General features: G+C 44.9%; 1 protein-coding gene across 8 annotated transcripts in view; it reads right to left on the reverse strand.

The window, feature by feature from the left end:
* The window catches only part of LOC119163118 (XK-related protein 6), a 177,315-nt gene that overhangs the window by 81,307 nt on the left and 74,254 nt on the right, over positions 1 to 21,754 (reverse strand). For 7 of the 8 annotated variants that reach the window (XM_075874185.1, XM_075874183.1, XM_075874186.1 and 4 more), the window contains one exon: positions 20,129 to 20,413. The exons of the other annotated variant lie outside the window; for it this stretch is intronic. In XM_075874185.1, the coding sequence (XP_075730300.1) occupies positions 20,129 to 20,413 (285 nt within the window). The remainder of the gene's footprint in view (positions 1 to 20,128; positions 20,414 to 21,754) is intronic. 8 annotated transcript variants of the gene reach the window in all.

Genomic DNA, 21,754 nt, shown 5'->3' on the forward strand with positions numbered 1-21,754 from the left:
TTACAGAAGTGAACTACAACATCGCCGTCAAGGTGCTTACCGAAAGTTTGGCCGAAAAAACCCCATTATTGCCGACAACATTGGCCGCCTCTCTGCAATCGAACCAATGAAAACATCATCGCAAGTATCTAGGCTGCGGGACCTGTACGGGCAAATGCTGATGAGGATAGGATATTTGAAAGGGCTTGGAGTGCCGTCTTTAGAGTACGCAGTTGAGTTGCACCGGGTTCTGGTGTGCTCATTGCCAGATAACCTGGCGACCCAGTATCGAAAGTGCATGAAAACCGAAACAAATACCGCGGGCTCTGTAATACAGTCTAGAGGTGGAGAAGTGGAGGCAATTCTAAAGTTTCTTCAAGTTGAAGTCGAAAGTAAAGAGAAGAGTCGAGCGTCGAGCGAGAAAACGACTTCTGGGAGAACGTCGATGAACCGCAAGGCTACGAACATCGTGATACCACCTCACCTACCGTCTGCCCCGGCACTGAGCGCACGGTCGTTAGAGCCAAGTGCTCATTCAGAGTGGGGACAAACAATATGCCCCCTCCATGGCATCTCAGGACACGTCACGCGTGATTGCCGGGCCACGCTATTAGCAAAGAAAAAGCACCAACACCTTTCCAGCATCTGCAGCAGCTCCAGGTGCGGTTTTAAACTCAATAAGAGATAGAACTGAAGGTAGTACAGTCTTACACGCCTAAATACGGCTATGATGACGCGTTAGCTGAAAGCTTCTATGAAGACGTGGAATCGGCAATGAGTAAGGTAAAAACACAGTATACTATACTAATGGGAGACTTTAATGCAAAGGTAGGGAAGAAGCAGTCTGGAGACCAGGAAGTGGGAGATTATGGCATCGGTACCAGAAACGCCAGAGGAGAGCTACTAGTAGAATTCGCAGAACGCAATAATTTACAAATTTTGAAAACCTTCTATCAAAAACGAGGAAACCGCAAATGGACATGGAGAAGCCCTCATGGCGAAAATAAGATAGAAATAGACTTTATAATGAGTGCACACCCATGCATCGTGCAGGATGTTAAAGTAGTTGTCAAGGGACGATGCAATTACCGTAGAATGTTACGGTCTGGAATTCGCCTAGACTTGAAGAAGGAACGTCAGAAACTGATACGCAAGAAGCCAATCAATGAGCTAGCACTGAGAGGGAAAGTACAAGAATTCAGAGTCTCGCTTCAGAACAGGTACTCGGCTCTTAGTGAGGAAACCAACCTTAGCGTAGATACAATGAATAATAATCTGATGAGTAACATTACGGAGTGTGCAGGGGAAGTTGGAGGCAGGGTAATCAGACAGGACACTGGCGAGCTTTCCCAGGAAACGAAGAATCTTATAAAGAAGCGTCAAATCACGAAAGTCTCAGGTAAAACAGACAGAATAGAGCTGGTAGAGCTTTCAAAGTTGATTAATAAGCGTAAGGTATCTGATGTAAGAAGGTATAACACGGAGAGAATTGAATACGCTCTGAAAAATGGAGGAAATGTCAAAGAAGTTAAAAGCAAACTTGGGTTAGGGAAAATCGGATGTATGCACTGAGGGACAAAGAAGGCAAAATAACTACCAATATGGACAGGATAGTTAAAATAGCGGAGAAGTTTTACAGAAATCTGTACAGTAGCCGGGAGAACCATGATCTTAACGCTATAAGATCTAGCAGTAACCCAGATGACGCCCCACCAGTAATAATAGAAGTCAGAAAAGCTTTGGAGAGCATGCAAACAGGCAAAGCAGCTGGTGAGGATCCGGTAACATCAGATCTGCTGAAAAATGGAGGACAGATTGTGTTAGAAAAACTAGCCACCCTGTTTACGAGGTGTCTCCTGACGGGAAGAGTACCAGAGTCTTGGAAGAACGCTAACAACATCTTAATTCATAAGAAAGGGGATGACAAGGACTTGAAGAATTAGAAGCTGATATGCTTGCTCTCAGTAGTATACAAGCTATTTGCAAAGGTAATTGCTAACAGAGTAAGGAAAACATTAGAATCCAATCAAGCGAAGGAACAAGGAGGATTTTGAACAGGCTACTCAAGAATCGACCACATTCATACTATCAATCAGGTGATACAGAAATGCTCAGAGTATAACCAACCACTATAAATAGCCTTCATAGATTACGAGAAGGCGTTTGATTCAGTACAATATCAGCCATCATGCAGACACTGCGGAATCAGGGCGTCGATGAAGTATATATATAAACATCCTGGAATAAATCTACACGGGACCAACTGCTACCATAGTGCTTCATAAAAAAGCAACAGAATACCAATCAAGAAGGGGCTAAGAAAGAGGGACACAATCTCCCCAATGCTATTTACCGCATGCTTACAGAAGGTTTTCAGAAGCCTAGAATGGGAACAGTTATGGATAAAGTTAATGAAGAGTACCTTAGTGACCTGCGCTTCGCCGATGACATTGCATTGCTGAGTAACTCAGGGTACGAATCGCAACTCGTGATTACGGAGTTAGACAAGGAGAACAGAAATGTGGGTCCTAAAATTAATCTGCAGAAAACGAAAGTAATGTACAACAACTTCGGAAAAGAGCAGCGCTTTGAGATAGGTAATAGTCTACTTCAAGTTGTGAAAGGCTATGTCTACTTAAGGAAGGTAATAACCGCGGAGCCGAACCACGATATGGAAGTAACTAGAAGAGTAAAAATGGAGTGGAGCACATTTGGCAAGCAGTCTCAAATTATGACAGGTAGATTGCCACTATCCCTTAAGAGGAAGGTATATAACAGCTGTGTCCTGCCGGTACTTAGCTACGGAGCAGAAACCTGGAGACTTAAAAATAGGGTTCAGCTTAAATTGAGGACGATGCAGCGAGCAATGGAAAAACATATGGTAGGTGTAACCTTAACAGACAAGAAGAGAGCAGAGTGGATTAGGAAACAAACGGGGGTTAAGGGTATCATAGTTGAAACCAAGAAGAGGAAATGAACATGGGCCGTGCATGTAGCGCGTAGACAGGATAACAGTAAGGGTAACTAACTGGATTCCCAGAGATGGTTAGCGGGTTAGGGGGAGACAGAAAATTAGGTGGGCAGATGAAATTAAGAAGTTTGCGGGTATAAATTGGCTGCAGCAAGCACAGGACAGGGTTAACTGGCGGAACATGGGATAGGCTTTTGCCCTGGAGTGGACGTAATCAGGCTGATGATTATGATGATGATGCGGAGAGAGTAGCACCATCCACACCTCTTGGACAGGCCATCTACTACTTGCCTCATAATGCGGTAGTTTGACGAGTGCCATATATACAAAGGCCTGGTCGTATTCGATGCCTGAACGCATGAATACGGTGAACCGTCTCTCAATTGCATGCTCGATAAAGGCATGAAGCTGATTCCTGAAGTACTGCAGTTGCTCTTGCAGTTTGGGAGCAGCAATTATGTTCTTACTGCAGGCATCCGAAAGGCATTCCTCCAGATATGCATCCAAACGAAAGACGAAGATGCTCTTCGTTTCTTGTGAAATGACCAACTGCCGATATATGAGCACCCTGCCCGAAAATCGTCGAGTGGTGCATAACCCGGGTTACTTTCTGAGCGTCTTCCAGCCCGTTCTTACCGTCAGTGATTCTGCAGCACTACCTCGAAACAAGGACGACGAAACACCTGGACAGCCCCGCCCGTCTGCAGCGGTCATTCTACGTGGATGACTTAGACATACAAGCGTCTTCCGAAGAGGAGGTATTAAATATCTACAGAAAATCGAATGCTATTGTTGCCGATCCGGGAATGCGATTGAGAAAGTGCGGCGTCAAATCCCACCTTTAAGCGCCCTGTCCTTGTAAGACGGACTCTCACTCGAGAAAGGTACTGAGCAAGTCTAAAGTTCTTAATCTACTTTGGTATCGCTCATAAGATCACATCATCATCAGTGCACAACCGTACTCGCATTCATTGCAACCCAACCATCGATGAAGCGATCCGTTTTGCAAGCTTTCGCCGGACTATTCAATCCGCTAGCTTCGTCACTTAATTTCATATGAGAGCACGGCTACTATTTCAGAGGCTAGGGCAACAATACATTAAATGGTACGATCCTCGTCTGCTTCTTATTGAGGAAATATGGAAGAAGTGGGTGTCCGTACTGCCTGTTCTGTCTACTATTCGCATTCCACGTTGTCTCGCAGTTGCATCGCAAGACCAAGGATGCTCTACGGTACGCTTGTTTGCTCACGCCCACCTTCATGCGTATTGAGTCACCGTGTTTGTGTGCCAAGCACCAGAAGACGGCTCTCTTACAGTGTGACTCCTCGCGAGCAAGTCTCACCTTGCATTGCAGAAGAGAATTTCTCTACCAGGTTTAGCACTTCTTGCGTGTATTTTAGCGCCGAGGTTAAATAATTAAATGCAGAAAATGCCTGAGTTCTCCCCTTGGGTTCTGATCCTTCTAAACGGTTTCAATTATTGCACTAAATTTGGCCTCAGGTGATGCTCACCGATTTCGGTTCGATTTATTTACCTAAATAAGTTTTTTTTTGTTTTTGGTGCCAACGGTGAGCAGTCATCCAAAGGAGTGGTCAAAGAATGGACGATAGCAGAAGCTGAATTTACATCTTCTTTCGGGATTCACACGACGGATGTAATCGCGGACAGATCCGTCATGGGAATTGTGACATGTTCAGGATCTCTTTGCCACTCGCATTCTCACGACATTGGAAAAACGTAGACAACGGCAGGGATGGATGGGCCTTGCACTCACTGCCATGAGCGTAGACGATGGCGCCAATAGCCATCGACCTTGCTGCGTTGGCCCTCGAAGATGCAACAGATGACGAAGAAGAGAGTGAACTTCTTCAGTGCAAGAGATCAATCTGGGTGAAGTCGTGGCTTAACAAGAAATTTTTTTGGATGCAAATCAAGCTTTACGAAGTGCAACACTTCGCGAATTTTCCCGGCATTGAAAGAAAGGCTACGGAGCCTAATCATTCGCACCCTACAGCCCCCAAATGAATTTACTCAATACTGCTGCTATATTCATTGTGAGATATAAAAACTCTACCTTGATGTTTTTACTTGGATTGATTTCAGAAAATACGCAGCACACACCATCAAAACAGTTGTATTCAATGTTACAGCGCTTACAAAAGCACTGGAAATTCCCACTGTTAAACGTGCACCTCAAACGCTAAGCGGCGTATGCAACCACAGGAAGCGCTGGCGGTACGCCCCCGTCACTTTCCACAGTGCTAAAAGGCGCGTGCCGAATCGAACTAATTCGTGTAGGGCTGCTTATGCAGAAGATGCACTAAAATTCATAGCATATCCACGGGGTGAATTATGATAAGTGGGGCGAAGCGTCCGTAAGACCGTCTGTGCTTCCATCCATCCGTCCGTTCTTGCTTCCGTTTGTCCCTGCATCCGTACGTGCGTCCGTTCGTAAGGTTTTACGGGCATCCATCCATGCGTCCGTTTGCGTGTACACCAGTGTGTCCATACATCCGCCGGTGCGCGCGTCCATTCATCTGTGCGTCCGTCCGTCAGTGCATCAGCCTATTTATCCATTCATTTGCACGTTCATTCAACCGTGCGACTGCTTGTCTGTGTGTGCAACCATCTGTTTATCTAGTAAACACTCCTAGTACCGCCATTTCGCATCTTTTTATCATATATTTCGTATATAGAAGTACCACGTACCAGCGGACATCGCAAAGACTACACGAGAGGTGGGTACCTAGTACTACGACGAATAATACTACGATGGCTACTACTATACATGCATAGCATACGCACGACTAACGTTTAGGAAGCCTCACTTCATAAATTAACGGCATCTTCCCAAAGAGAATGGTGATGGGATGCGAAGAAGCAGTGTTGCACATGGGTGGCCTCATGGGTTTGACTGTACGAACGTGGGTGTGGCGGTGAGCGCTGGAAGATTCGTTCGAAGATTCGTTCGAAGATTCGTTCGAAGATTCATTCGAAGATTCGGCTGCCGTAGGTCGTGTGATTTCATCAGAGTGGTCACGGGTGCTGAACCGGAGGTTGTGCCCGTTTCACCTTGACTACAATGGCTTTGCGATCGGTGAAGAGCAGACTGAGAGGTTCCTGCAGACATTCGACGACGAAATAGGCAATGACCAGATCTATTCATGTTCCCCTTACTGTGGGGGGTAGTTTCCGTTCCGCACTTCAGCGAGTGCACATAACGCATGTAATCGACGAGCCCTTTTCAGCCTCCTCCACTGAAGTCAACGTTGAAGTCTCCCCTGACTATACGAGATGCGCGTCGACACGCCTCGCCGCAATCAGTCAGCGTCTCCTCCTGACAGTGATGAAGTTCTCTCTTTGGCAGGTTAGGAGCGGGGCAGAGCGCGAAGGTGTTGACGTCACCGATGCGCACGACAACGCACTCAGAGCAGGAGCGTCTTCGAGAGATTTCGGGTTCTTCTTCCAGGTCGACGTTAAACGCGCGTAGAGCACGCTGATTCCGATCGTAAACAGGGACTGCTCGCACGTAGCAAGTGATGGAGAGGGCCAAGCAAGTGAGACGATAAGCAGCGAGCGGCGACAAGCTAGAGAGAGAGTGACGTCAACGAGCGCCCACTACAAGGGAAGGCGTGACCTACTTGGCACCACCCCAATGCCTGTGGTCAGGGGAATGTGGTTCGAATAGAGGGACAGCGTTGCACACGCTAGTCAAAGAGCTGCTTCGCTTCTAAAGCAGTTGTCGCCGAGTGTGCTCGCCAGTATGGTTCTAGTTCCCCATCCCAACCGTGTAAGGAAATCTGGGCGACTGTTTCCGATTTGTTACTGATGACTCTGTGATGAGAGAGTCAGATCCAAAAGGTATATAAGAACCACTTTTCTATAGGAAGGGCTTTTACAGGAAAGGATCGGGTATGTTATTTAAACAAGAAAGTTCCAGCATTTCAAGCTCCCTGGATTGATTTGACTGCTTTACGTACGTTCTGACCATTACGCGCTGTTTATAGCACTCTGTACAGTGGGATGAGAAGCAGTGTCAAATAAATCTTTGCAGAGGTGTTTTTTCTAACAGACCTCAGATATTCAGCAAAAAAAATGAACACACAAAAACCACACGCTGGACAGAATTTCCTTCACGTAGCCTTGCGCAGCCTCTTTCATAACTTTAGTGCTCACAACAAACTCGAACAACAGCCTGACTCAGACTCAGTCTACGGAGTCTTATTTCACACACTGTTAGCAAGAAAGGATCTCTTGTCTTACGGAAAAATAAAAATCGATTTACCAACTGCTTGATGAACAAAAGTCCTAGCCTAAGGCCTCCACACTTCACTTTTCTGAACAAATTCGTGTGACTTCACCTTTTCCAGTCAGACCCTGACAGAAATAGAGCGAACACCCGATGCAATTTTTGCCCCTTGACCCATGAATAGTACAGTCCCTGCATCACATACCCTAGCTTGGACACAATAAACCAGTTGCACACAGTAGCCCTAGCAAGCATGGAGCGATAAGTTGTTCTCCACCTATTCGATTTCTCTTTCATTTCTTTTGTTTGCTGTTTTTATTAATCATCAGTTTTAAATGCGAAGCATTTCTTAGCGAACTTCGGCAACTTTGAGCGTATCTATCTATATATCTAGCCGCCTACGACTTTTAGCTCTCCTGGCCGTTGCGATAATGTTACCGATACGAAACTTGGTATGGCATAACATGACTGTATGAAGAACATATTTGACTAGTCAAGACATGAAAATTATGAGAAGTATGTCATGAATGTCAAGATTTACATTTCATGGTCCTGCAGCTCTTGCGGTGGTTTCGTTCACATGGCATGTTGCAAAACAGCTATAGTATGACATGATTGCATGGCGAACACAAGCGAGATACCGTAACAAGAAAATCATGACAAGCCTGTCATGTAAGAACATTACTACAAGCCACGCTCCTAATGTGCTCGTGGGCGTTTCGCTAGCGGCAGATATGCCAAACTTGGCATCACGGTACGTGAATGAGTGATGAAGGTATGTGACTGGTGCAAACATAATAATCATAAGATGCGTTTCATGTAAAAGGATACATGCCACGCTTATGATGCGCTGGCGACCGTTTCGCTAGCTTCACTTATACCATACTCGGTATTATAGGATGTGAATGAATGACGAATATATGATACTGGTGCAAACATGATAAACATGAGATGCGTGTCAAGTAACAACATGACTACATGCTACGCTCATGATGTGCTCGCGGCCATCTTGCTAGCTTCACGTGCACCAAACTCGGTGTTCGCTACGCAAACGGATGACATGTGACATATCCAAACGTAATAAACACGACATGTGTGTCATGTAACAGCATGACTACATGCCATACTCATGATGCGCTCACGGTCATTTCTTTAGCTTCACGTATGCCAAATCTGGTATTACGTGACGTAAATGGATGACGAAGGTACGTGACTGGTGCAAACATAATAATCATGAGATGCGTGTCCTGTGAGGACATGACTGCATGCCACACTCAAGGGTCAATACATTTGTACGTGACGCGATGCGCGAGCTCGCCGGTGTTCATTTCACCGCGTCACGGCGGGGTTGCGACGCCAGGTGCCGGTTTTGCCATATACTCGCAGGCAGATGCCGCGCTGCGTTGTTTTAACGCATGCGTGTTTTAGCGCGTCCGGCATCCCTCCGTCACGAAAAGAGGGAGGCGGAGTGTTATCTGGGTAACGCAACGGTGCGAATTTAGCGCCGGTTGCCGTCGGGCTGCGCCGACTGACGCAGGTCACACCAGTCGCGCCTGGCGTCAAACTATACAGTGCTCGCGTTATGTCAACGTAGCGTGGCTGTGTCCAGCGTGGGCGCGCGTGAACGTGACTTTAGAGTATATATGGCCTTTCATGATGCTCTCGTGGCCATTTTGCTAGCGCCACATATAACAAATTTAGTGGTATGTGGCGTCAATAGATGACGTATTATATGTCTGGTGCAAACATGATAATCCTGGCCCGCGTGTCAGGTATGAACATGTCAACATACCACGCTAATAACGTGCTCGCGGCCGTTTCGCTAGCTCAACATATACTAAATTTGGTATCACGGGACGTGAATAGTTGACGAAGGTAAACGTACATCGAAACGTAACGATCATGACACGGAAGTCATGTACGGCATCATTTGTCTCCACCTCGTAACGCTGTGGTGATTTTAAGTGCCATATTAAGCTTTCTTATTCGTGTTTCGCATATCGATCGTTGATTCCCACTGTAGATGTGATCTGCCAATTTTTTTTGTATGACTCAAAGGGAACTTTACCTGGCGTTTTCGTTTCTTTACTGGTTGTAAAAAATTTTTGAGTTGAAGGCGAATATCTATGCCAGAAGCCGAGGCATTCACCCCAGTTTTTGTGGCTTCTTGGAACTTCGGCGAAAGATTTAGTAACTTTTAGTCATTGATGATGAGTTGTGTTTTTAGGCGCAAAGACTTTTTGATGGCCAAACAGCGCCAAGTCATAAGAAAAGATGTGAACAATGAATGTGTTCGGTGTCTTTATAAGGGCCTTAAGATTCCTCGCACTAATGCAAGTAAAAACACAGAAGTAATAAAATCATAACCATGCCGTGAAAAGTGTGTGGTGTTAATGGATGACGAAAGTTTATGATAATAGAGGCCTTGGTGGACATGTATGGCATTAGCACCCTGAACAGTTCACCCTCAATTAAAATGTGAAGCACTGTTAGTGCTTCACCACATTTGTGACACAATTTTGGATCTCCACCGGACAAAATGTATGAGTGTGTCACGTATGTGTGCTGTATACTGAGCCTTGTTAGTGTTACCTATGCACGACATGATTTCAATACTGCCTGCCAATTACCAAGGCGTAACTTAATAACATGTCGCTTGTTTTGTGCTTGCCTATTCCACTTGCTCTGCCAATCTTCCCCAAGACTTTGTTTGAGAGACTGCTTAAGGTAAAGGGATGGGATTTATGTGCGCGTAGTGGCAGTGCTTTCGTGAACGGATGCAGCAAGCTGATGCGCCATCACGTTACCTTGGAACTCACGGTGCCCTGGCACCCAGCCCACTACGACAAGCTGTTTGATTGTGTAGAGTGTGCCTAAAATATAGTAATGTTAGACGAGGACAGTCTTTTTGCTTGTCAAGAGTTTGCAGAACTTTTACCACACTGAGGGGTCCGTGTAACTCACTGCTGTTTGTAGTTGTAATAGTATAATGCGTGTAGCGGCCATGAGTATCACGTAAACCTCCTCTGTGAATATGCTTGTATCTGGATGTAGTGAGCCAACATTCGAAAAGAATTGCCCGACAGCAGCGTAGGACACAGAAGAGTTCGACTTAGGGGCATCAGTGAAAAACTCACGACACGTGTATTAGTGGTTGAAGTTCCAGGAAGTATGTGCGGATATGGGCAATGGGCGCGTGTTTTGTGAGTTCTAGGAAAGACACATCACAATCTAGAATCTGCCACTGCCATGGTGGCAAGTATGCCACAGGCGCCATTAAGCTGTATTAAAGTGGCACACCAGTCTTCTCGGCGAGACCCTTCAGGCGAAATGAATAGGGCTGTCTCACCAAAGGTCTGTTTCGAAACAGAGCGGAGATTGAGAAATCAATAATAGTGGAATATGAGGGGTGCTTGTTGCCTGCGTTCTCCTTGAGGAATTATACAAAGGACATGTAAGATTTCTGCAGGTGAAGCGACCACTCATTTGACTCGTCGTAGAGGCTTTCTACGTGGTGAGTGCTAAAAGTACCCGTAGAAAGCGGATGCCCAAACGGTTGACAGTGCCAAGCATTTAAAAGGCAGTTTGGCTGCAGACTGATATATATTCGCCCCATAATCTAGACGTATGCATATAAGGCCTTTATGGAGATTCATCAGGCATTTTATATCACTGCCCATGATGTACGCGATAAAACGTTGATGACATTCATTGCTTTCTGGGACTTGTTTTTGAGATATTTATTGTGAGCGATGAATGTAAGTCTCTGACAGTGCAGGTGATTATGCGGATCTGGATGAAGATCTCCCTTTCTTGAGAATAAAACGCAGGTGCTCTTTTGTAGGTACACAGTGAAACCGTACTCGTCAGCCAATTTTGTTACCTTATTTTAACCAAGTTGAACTTGACGCTCGCTCATTGCAAGGTTGCATGATTTGTATCCGACCATCACGTCGTCGACGTATATGCAATAGAACATGCTTCATGGAATAAAGGTATGTAAGGTATTCATTATTATTATGAAAAGTGTGCAACTCGGCACACTACCTTGCAGCACTCTCGTTTCCCGTACGAAAGTTCGGGACAGGACATTTCCCACTCCGACAAAGAAGGTGTAATTAGACAGATAATTTTGAACTATGTTAAGCATATTACCTCGGACACCCAAGTTTGGGAGGTATCGCAATATCGCAAAGTGCCATATAGTGTCCTAGACTCTTTCTATATTGAAAAATACCCATAGAAAAAATTACTTTTAAAGAAAAGCATCCGCGATCTGTGCCTCAATGCGTACCAAGTGCTCAATGGTAGATTTGCCGTATCGAAACCCGCATTGGTATGCATCAAGTAGGCTGTTAGTTTCAACGAAGAGAACGAGGCGACAATTTATTATCTTTTCAAAAAGTTTGCACTGGCAGCATCTTAATGCTATGGGTCTGTAACTCCTAACAGAAGATGGGCCCATGCCTTTTTTCAAAATGGGACTGACAATGGTCTCTTTCCAGCTTGGAGGGATGTCGCCGGAAAACCAGATGACATTGTAAAGGTACTGTAAGGTTTATGCGTTTCGAGAGGTAGGGTTTCAACATTTCATAGACGACACGTTCAGATATCTGAGCAGAAGTGCTGCAGCAGGCTGGATATGCCTATAGTTCAGCTAGAGAGAAAGGTTGGTTGTATGCCTCGTATTTTGTACATTTGGTATCTAGTTTCTGCGTATCCACTCGTGCTTTGCAACGGTGGAACTCTTGAGAGTAGTGTGACAAGCTGAAAACTTGCTCGAAGTGTGCTCCTAGGTGGTTTGCCTCGTCTACCAAGCGTTCACGTTGTGTATTCAACAGAGGGAGCGCATATGCTTGTTTTCCTTTCACCGTTCTCCGCCTCATGTGTGTACGTTGTGATTACAGATAAAAACTTTGCCAACTTTTCCTTTTTCCCTGGCTGCGCGTGCTGCTTCCCTGAATTGTTATGCTCTTAAAATTTGTGAGATTTTTGGCCGTCAGTGGTTCTCGAAGCAATTTTCTCGTTTTTTCACGCTTTTCGACACTTGTTGTTTCACCAAGAGACACATCGTTTACCAGATAGTCCACTTGTTTTTGAATACATTTGGTAACAGCGTCCATTGAAAGGGTCGCGAAGCAGTTCACAGCAGCCTCTATGCTTAACGCACGCAAGTCATTCCAGGTTAAGAGAGTATACCTTTCCGAAACTGTTCCCAATTGGCTTTTTCAGTGAGCCATTTGGGTACCTGTAAAAACAATCATATGATGTTGATGTACTCATAGCTACCGAGAAATGGTCACTTCCGTAAGGAATGTATGTAGTTTTTCATTGAAGTAGAGGTAGAAGCAAGATGCAAGAGTTACACCTATGGAAGGAGTAGGTATTGTTAGCAAGGCTGCCATATGTAGGCTCTTTGCGATTCAGGAGGCCGGCTCTGGAAAAAAAAGAAACTTTTCAATGAGGCGACCTCACGCGTCGCAGCGAAAGTCGCCCCATAGACTACTACGCTCACTGTAATCCCCTATAAGACAAGATAGAGTTCGGGAAGTTAATTTATCAAGGACTGGAATTCATGTTTGTGCAGTTAAAAATGTGGAGGTACATATATAGAGTAAGTGATTACGAGTTTACTGAAGAGTACCGATCGAACAGGCACTGCTTCAAGGGATGACCGAAGTGGTAAGTGCGTGCACGCAATCCCTTGAATAATTACAATGACTACACCTCCAGATGATGTTATTGCATCACCGCGGACCTTTCGGAAAATAATGTATCTACGAAGAAAGTGGTAGTGTGTGAATTTTAACTGTGTTTCTTGTACACACAGCACTTTGACGAATGTTTGTATTGGAATTCTTGGAGATCGTGAAGGTTCCTGAGAAGGCCCCTGACGTTCAAATTTATAATTTGTGCGTTCATCATGAAAGTGAAGTAATGCTTTGTGTACGAGAAGTAGGGTTGTGCTGTTTCGAGGGTGATCAAAGTTTAGGTAACACAGCCGTCCTCGGGCCCTGTTATCGGCGTTTTTGTATTCCTGGCGGGCTCTAAGGAGCCACGCCGATCTTTCGGTACCAGTGGTACCGTGGTGTTCCTTGCCTCCTGGAAGGCGCTGGATGCCCGCACGCGCGGGGCGATGGTTCTAGTTTCGGACCTAACCTGGTGAGACGACGCCTTTGTACCTGACGGCCCTAGTGCCGCTCGTACCTGTTCGCGAGCTGGTGGAGCAGACTGGGCTGTTACTGCCAAGGGGGCAGGTGCCACAGCCGACGTCTCACTTTGCGCTGGCCGAAGGAGTGGCGAGGGCTGGTGCGACGTCCCCTCCGGCGCGCCGCATCAGCGCAAGGTGTTTTGTGGAATTGTGCACATCTGTTAGGGTAGTCCTTAAATGTGATGTTTTCTGTTACTTTAATCATGCTAAGCAGTTTTTATTTCTGACAGTTTAGGCAGGAACGGGAGTATGCTGCATGACCACCAACACAGTTACCCCAATGAGGTGTGTTAGTACGCATATCAGAGGTGTGTCTTCCCTTATGTAAATGACTGTTGATTTTCCATTGCCGGACTGTGATTGAATTAATAACTCCATTGATCATCAATGGTTCCGCAATACTAATTGACTTGCTTGAATACTTCGTCGACAATATTTCTGTTGAGCATTTGCAATAAAAACGTTATTGACTCATTTTTGTTGAAGTACCATTAAGGATGTATTTCGTAAACAATATTTCTGTTGAGCTTTTTGCAATAAACTTTTTATTGTCTCCTTTCTATCAAAAATCGTGGACGAAATGTTTGGTAAGCAACATTTCATAAGAAAAATTGAGCCACGCGTCCGCTCATGTTCTCCAGCACGCACGTAAAGGGCTGGGGCGAAGAAAAAGAAAACATAGGCGAGAACCACGGAAGCTGAGAAGTTTCGTGTTCGCGGTGCGGCCGCGGTATACTGCATGCGTAACAGTACGTAGACACTGGCCTATATGTTGATGCTCGTGTTCTACAAAACAAGTTGAACGGATGACTTTAGGAAAGCATGGCAAAGAAGTAACAAACGGAAGGCAGCAAGACAAAAAGGTCCAAATTGAAAATTGGTTGGTTGATGTTTGATTAGTGGTTGCGTAATTTGATGATGAACATAAACACCAAGTATACAGAAGTCAGGTGCAGAAGTCAGCAATAGAGCATATTACACCAACATTTGCTCACTATTTTGGATATTGGGTACAGTTTTCATTTTTCAGCAGGGATTTGTAAGAGTGAATCACGACCGAGACAACCAGTGCACTGCTGTGGAGATAATGTACCAGCTCTAAAAATCTCCGTTTTCTAGATGGCAACTGCTTGCAGTATCAATAAAGATATTGAGGTTCGTTCTACACTATTTGTGACCCCATCCGCACGCGTAGGCTCACGAAAGAGATGCGCAGAAGCATTATTTACTTGAAGGGAGACAGACCTGCCCGCCACTAATTTGTGTATGTCATAATTGAGCTTGGTGCGCGTTTCGGCATTCACTTGAACAGCGGTGTGATGCTGAATAATGGTAAGAGAAGCCACTCCCCATAAGTAGGATCAGTTAAAAGACTGAAAAGGAGTAAGAACCACTCTGTATCGCGAAATAATGCACATAAATTCTAATTGCGAAAATAGGTAGTCGTCAAAATCTTTAAAAAAGGTGCTGCTGCCCCAGCGTGCAGCTTGCAGCAGTTGGCGCGTTCAAAATGAAAATGCTAGAGTAGGCCCGCTAAAAATACCCATGCAACGTTTACGTGCGAAAGCGCATTTTCTTCAAACAGCTGAGAATAGGCTGCTGTGACTGACACGCGCATACCTCGCGACACAAATAAGCGAAATTGCTTTCAGCACACGCACGTGCGAAAAACATACGTAGGATTCGACAACCGAACACAGCGTTGTCGCGCTGGTATGCGCGAATTTCAGTGAGCGAAACACCCGCGATTCACTGGGAAGCAATCAAACGACGCACGAGCACACGTTAATCGTTCTTGCGAAACGGCGCACTACGAACCACAGTCGGAGCCTAAAGCACTCACTGTTGTTGTCTCGAGTTCACGAAGCCCTACAAACTATTTGCTGGTCAAATGCATGTGCAAAAAATGCATATGGCACAAATAATGATTCAAGTTCCGCCGACGGTTTTCAAAAAGCCGTTTTGTAGACACATACCCCAGAAAAAGACTCGCCTTCATGCGGTGGCGCTGTGGTGCAATGGGTAAGACATCAGACTCACGTGCATGAGGTCCTACAATCGATTTCAGTGCCGGGGTTGTCTGCACATATAGGTGATTGTAATCCTAATGGTTTCCTGATTACCTGCGGTCATAATATCTACCACATTATCGGCGAGAAGCCGCCGTGAACTGTGAAGAACATTTGTTTTTTTTTCGCATTGATAATTCATTGACGGTTTTCAATTGAAAGTCGTGGGGTAATTTTCAAAGCTTGTCAACAATTGCCTTTGTGATATTTCAATTGATCCACAACGTATTTTGCACAACGATCCACAACGTATTTCATTTTTTTCTCAATGATGAATCTATATCGAGCTGATTGACGGATTTCGATTGAAAGACATGCGCCAAATTTCAATACTGGTCAACAATTTATTCAATGGTATTTCAATTGAACCGTCATGTATTTTTGATCCCATCTGTTGTCATTGCTCAGTAACTTCTCTTTGTTTTTACAGTAAGAATTTTCGTAAGGGCTAGGTCTCCACATATTGCTTAAGTCTCTTGATCTCGGCAGCTCTGCGAGCCATGAACAAATCTGTGACATTTGTAGCAACGTCTAGGGTTAATATATCGGCGGACGGAGATTTTTTGGTAACGTGTCCTAATGTCTTTAGGTAATAAACTAGACGCAAATACTAAAATGAGGTGCTTTGTAGATGTTTTCTTGTCGTCGCGTATGATGATGATTTGTTTATTTCAGTTACATTCCGCTCTTTTCAACCTTCCAGGAGTTTCTCTTCAGACAGCCCGAGGATGTCTGTTTTTGAGGCAACTCCGCGTGAGATATTCATCCAGCGGTTAGGCGAAACTAATATTAGAATACTGCCGAAATCTGTTAGATTGCAATGTTTCTTAAATTGTTGTTGCTCAATTAGTTTGAGCAGGAAGTCACCACTTGGCATCTTAGTTACCTTGTAACCTCGTCCTAGGACTTCGGTCAGCGACCTTGAAACGTGCAATGGAGCAATTCATCTTCCTTTTTCGTTCGAAGTTTCCCAGTAACTTACATGGAATATTGGAAAGGATAGGCCGGGGTGGTTAAAACATAATAGTTCTTCGGTGCGCGCCCTTTTTGAGGCAGACCATCAGGTAGTCGGGAAACTGAAGGTGTTTCAAAATAGTTTGGTTGTTTCGGCAGCAATGGCGGCCGCCCACCATGGAGCTCAACTAGGGGACGCTGAAGCGCTTGTATAGGACTGCAGACGCCAGCCGTACATTGCCACTATAACCAAACATAACTACCCAAGGTTGAGCAACTACAGAAGATTAACCCTCGCCCCCAAGAAATTAGTAAGTAAATAGAAGAAAGATGGTGGCAGGACAGATAAAAAGTAGGAGATAAAGACGAAGATCTAGGAAGAGAAAGAGGTGGGAAAAAACGACTGCCGATTTTCCCAGTGTGTGTCAGCCCAGCGGTGCTGTCAACGTCAATCCGGGGCCAAATAGGTGTGTTGCCCTTGTCGGGGGACCTTAAAGGTCCAATCAGCCGGCATTGGTTCAACCTCCAAGATTCCTTTTCCCCGGACGCGGCAAAGCCACGCACGGCTAACGTGGGAGGGAGCCGACCCCCCCCCCCCCCCCCCATTATCTCGTGTCCATGGTGTCACTAAGTACCAAACGCCTGTTTACGCAGGTGCCCTGCGGGGGCTCTAGTCTTTCTTGATTACCTTCATAAGAAGTACTACGTATGTCAACTTCACGAGCATAAGCAAGTAGTTTGACCTCTGAGAATTGTGATCTAAAGCTACTTAAGATATCATTCTGCCGTATCACCAGACATAATGTTTCAATGTAGCTGCAAAACAGCAATGGACTAACAGCGAAAGCTTGGCGCACTGAGTGCTCAATCCTGACAGGAGACCAGCACGACTGTATCTTAAGGAAAGTATCTCAAGTTTTTCCGAGGTTGTAAGAACAAAATGATGTGTTATAGTCAGCGTAATATCCCCACTGACCATTAACAAATTTTAAGACGTGATATGTGACAGCAGTGCTATATGGCCGTAGTAATTTTTCTGTTATGTTTGTTGTGTATTGTAATTTGTTTCTCTTCTCCGCCTGTGTGTGAACTTTAACCAAAAATAAATATTTTTATGCTACAACAAAAAATAGATAAAAGGTGCCTCAGTGGTTGAATACCGGGCTGGCACGCAGCGCACCCGGGTTCCGAGCTATCATTAGTGTTATTCATTTATTGCTTTTTTCTTTCGATACTGGTTACGGACACCAGCGGCGGTGGCGGCAGAAAACTATGGTGCCGCGCATGATTCGTGTTCTGATCTCATAAAAGCTTTTGCTGTAAAAGCTATGCTGAGCATGGTTGTGTTGCGGTGCGCATTGTAAAGGTGCTGCAAAGCAAAGAGCGATCTCCCGTGTACCGTGAAGGGGGACGCGGAAGACTGACGCCTTAGAAAGAAAAGTGACTTGGTCTGTGAACCAGTTGACGGCAGTTTGGGAAGAAGAGATAAACAGGCCGGAAAGCGCGTCTCGCAAGAAACGCACAAAGCGCGTTCGACTGGTTTCAAAAGGATAATTTGTCATTCACGCCTGCCATTTGAGAATTGCGTAAGACTATGGCTACAGGGCCGACGATGCATAGCTGCAATACGCATTCGCCTTTTGGTTACAAGACGGCCTTCGAATTATGCGGCCTACCTTTCCTCTCTCTACACGTCTTTAGCGAGCGTTCTTCGGATGGCATGTTACCTCGCTGTCGCATGTACACATTGTAAACGCGCAGGATCGGGCTACGTTAGCGCCGTGTTTAGGCCAGCTTTTAGGAAACGAGGTTTAGTGCGCTGGCTGATGGAGCTCAAGCGTGAGAACAGCTATTTGCCGATGTCAGCCGATGCACGGGCTAACATAGCAGATTGTGACGACACGCATAGCGCAAAGAACTATCTCCTGGCGTGTTGTACTTGGTACTGCTCTTTTTACCAATGCAGTGTCTGTTGTGAAAATGTTCCTGGAATTGGATGTCGTGATGCAAGCCCCCACGTATGATTAGCCTGTGCAGAGACCCTTTTTTTGACCGACACCAGAAAAGAGGGTTTTCGGAAGTCAAATTAGAGCGGAGGTTCGGGCTTAGACATGGACCGACACCTTAGTGCAACAATAAGCGTCTCTTCACCGGACAACGACTCTTCCTTAGAGCTGCCACCGAGCACTCGAGTCATTGAGGAGCACCTTTTTTGAACCTCGAACACTTTTCCAGCTCGGCTGTTCAAGCTAGTGGAGGAAGTGGAAATAGATTGTTACTTTTAATGACCAGTGCATTATACTGCTTATGCCCTACATACCTTGTAAATGTTCATTTCATTTTAATTTTAACTATATTATCCTTCACCTCTCTTTGTTTTCTGACCCACTGTGCCCTCATCTTGCGTCTTAAAGTCACACTCATCATTTTCTTTCTATTCTTCACTGCGTCGTCCTCAATTCAAGCTGAGCCCTTTTTGTAAGCCTGTAGGTTTCTGCTCCGTAGGTAAGTACCGGGCAAGATTCAGCTGGTACATACCTTTATCTTGAAGGTTATTGGTAGATTACGCTTTGTGAGTTAAGAATGCTTGCCGAATGTGGTCTACTCTCTCCATATTATTCTAGTTATTGCACTCTCATATTTGCTAAATTGCGGCGAAACCATATATATTTAAGATTCCCAGAATAAATATTATAAAGGGTAGCATGGTAAATGTAGTTTTGGTGATTTTGGTATTAATTTTCTAGTTAGCGTTATTTTTGTGACTGATTTGAATGACTATACGTAGCACGTAGCCAGGATAACCGTTGGTTATTGAATGTAACTGACTGGGTTTTCAAAAAAAAGGCAAATGCACGAACAGGAGACCAATGAGAACGAAAGATTGCAGGTATAATGCGGCTGCAAAAATTACAAGAATTAGATGATTAGCGGATTGTGAAAGAGGCCTTTGCCCGAGTGGGCATGGTCAGGCTAAAGATGATGATGATAAAGCTCGGAAGGGGGTTCTATCCCCCACCTCACGCTGGCCTCTACAGGCCTCAATGTTTCAATCTGCGCATGTTGCTAACTGGGTTGAATTCTAGCCTAGGCAACGTCAGCAGGTACGGGGTCTCCTAAGAGCTCGATCGTACGGATTCAAGAGATATCTTTTGCACTTTAGAGCACATGTTCACTTGGTGTTTCTCGTTACGTCAAAAGGATTGCCTCATGTCGACAGCAGAATGTGAGGAGGCGCTGAAGAGGTTCGGCCTCACCGCTAAGCTACGGGTCATCTAGAGGACCCGCGACATGGCTGTCAGGCAGGGCCAGCCCGCGGCGGCTCCTCCCCGGCAATATGACTTTCGTTGTCGCCCTTCAGGACAGTAATAAAATTTCCTGTCTGTGTGTCATTTAATTAAAAAACGTCTCCAAACTGTTCTTCAAAATGTAGACGTACACCCATCTGACTTGAGATGAGAAAAAACTCTAACAAAGTAGAAGGTAATCTTGGAGGTTCACTTGGTACATGTTACATTGATGAATAAAAAAGCATAAAGAGACACAAAAGTATAAAGAGCGCAAAAGAAAAACTTTTGTTGCACACTTCCACGGCAATCTTGTTCTGACGCTCTTTTCCTAAATTTTGAAAACAATATTGATATACCTTGTATAGTGCAGATAAGGATTACAAAAGAACCAGTATACACTTACCTAGCTCTATTACGGCGAAGACAATTACGGTGATTTTTTCAGAAGAAAATTGATTATCTTGATCGGTGAGGTAGGCGCAGATAAGGCGCAAGTTTAGCAAAGTGGACGCAAAGTACGTGGCTTGCATGACTACTTTGCAGTGATCACCTACGTTGCTGACACAAAACACGCACGCCAATGCTGTTAGCTGGACTTCAGCACGTTCCTTCCAGCCGGACAATCTTGGGGCTTTCTTCATATTCCTCAACATTAAAATGATGAACAGCATCACCACAACGTTGTGACCTGCATCAAAAGAATGTGCATTTTTTTATTTCAGCCCAATAACATAACTCTATTTCGCGAACCTTTTTATGTGAGTTCACGAAGGTGACGAGCACTGCTATTCACACGTTGTCACGTGAGCACAATCGCAGTTATGGCGGGAATAAGTGTGTAAAGTTGAAGCATCAGGCATCTGCCAAGGAAGCTCGGATTCCTTTCCAAGGTAAAACAAGAGATAACTTCGCAAAAATCTCCAGTCTGATGAGAAAAAGTAAACTGAACCCATTCACTTCAATATGTGTGATGTGAGGCACGTGTTGCATCTTAAAAGTCTCAATGCCAGTTAGCATTATTGTCGTAACTTTGACACGTAAATTGTTATGCAAGAAACCAAGCTGTGCTCGGCTATAGCTCATATACTAGGCAACTTACCTCAAAATGTGCAAGCCATCTTCTTGTGTCAAGCGGCTTATTACAGCCTTAAGCGAGATTCAAGAATTCGTAACATAAGAGGAGACACAGAGGATTTGTACCCTTGGTAATTAAGTTATTCTACTGTAGGAGCCAGTCGCTTGCGCAAGTTGCGTTCTTATAGGCTCGCCTGTTGTAAGTGTGGCTTGTCACGCTGAAAAAATTTGTCTAAATAAAAATAAATATTTTGTATTCTTACAACTCTTTCCCATTCATCTTTATGTTAGGAAAAAGAAAGTTTTCATTGTTTGTGGAACACTTTTTGCCTTACATTTAGCCTAAAAGTGGCCCCCGCCAAAATGTACTTTTCAGCAAAACACTTATGCAGTCAAGCGATTAACCGAGTGATTCAAGGAAATTGTATGTTGCTTTGGTTTTCTCAATACTTGCTACTGTTAGTATTGTTGGCGTTAGGATTCTTTCGCTCCCTTTTCTGTGTTTCTGGACAATGATGACGAGTGCTACATCTTCGCTCACCTTGGTGGTTTTTCAACTTCGGCATCACGTGCTAAGCTGCTCCATTCAAGCAGGCGTTCTAGCAGGAGACTGAGGATGCTTGAGAGTTGGCAGACTGTCACTAAGCTATCGGTACTGTATGAGTATATTTATTTCTTGAAGCACGCATCACAGTACCATGAGCACCAATCATTTGTTTCAGCTTGTTACGTGAGCTGAGGAACAAGCACACACGACTCAACCAGCGTACAACTAGCGCGAAGGCTGATCAGCGAAATGACAGTGAAGCTATGGGGTAATGCATCACTCATTCTCCACAGTGAACACAATAGGCGCTGATGTGACGCTCTCCCCGGCGAGTGGGTCACATGACGCTACTGCTGCCACACTTGCTCAAGCCGATGCGATAGATTTAGCCACATAACAGAAGCCAGG

This window comes from Rhipicephalus microplus, chromosome 9 (assembly GCF_043290135.1).
Source record: "Rhipicephalus microplus isolate Deutch F79 chromosome 9, USDA_Rmic, whole genome shotgun sequence".
Classification (NCBI taxonomy): Eukaryota; Metazoa; Arthropoda; class Arachnida; order Ixodida; family Ixodidae; genus Rhipicephalus; species Rhipicephalus microplus.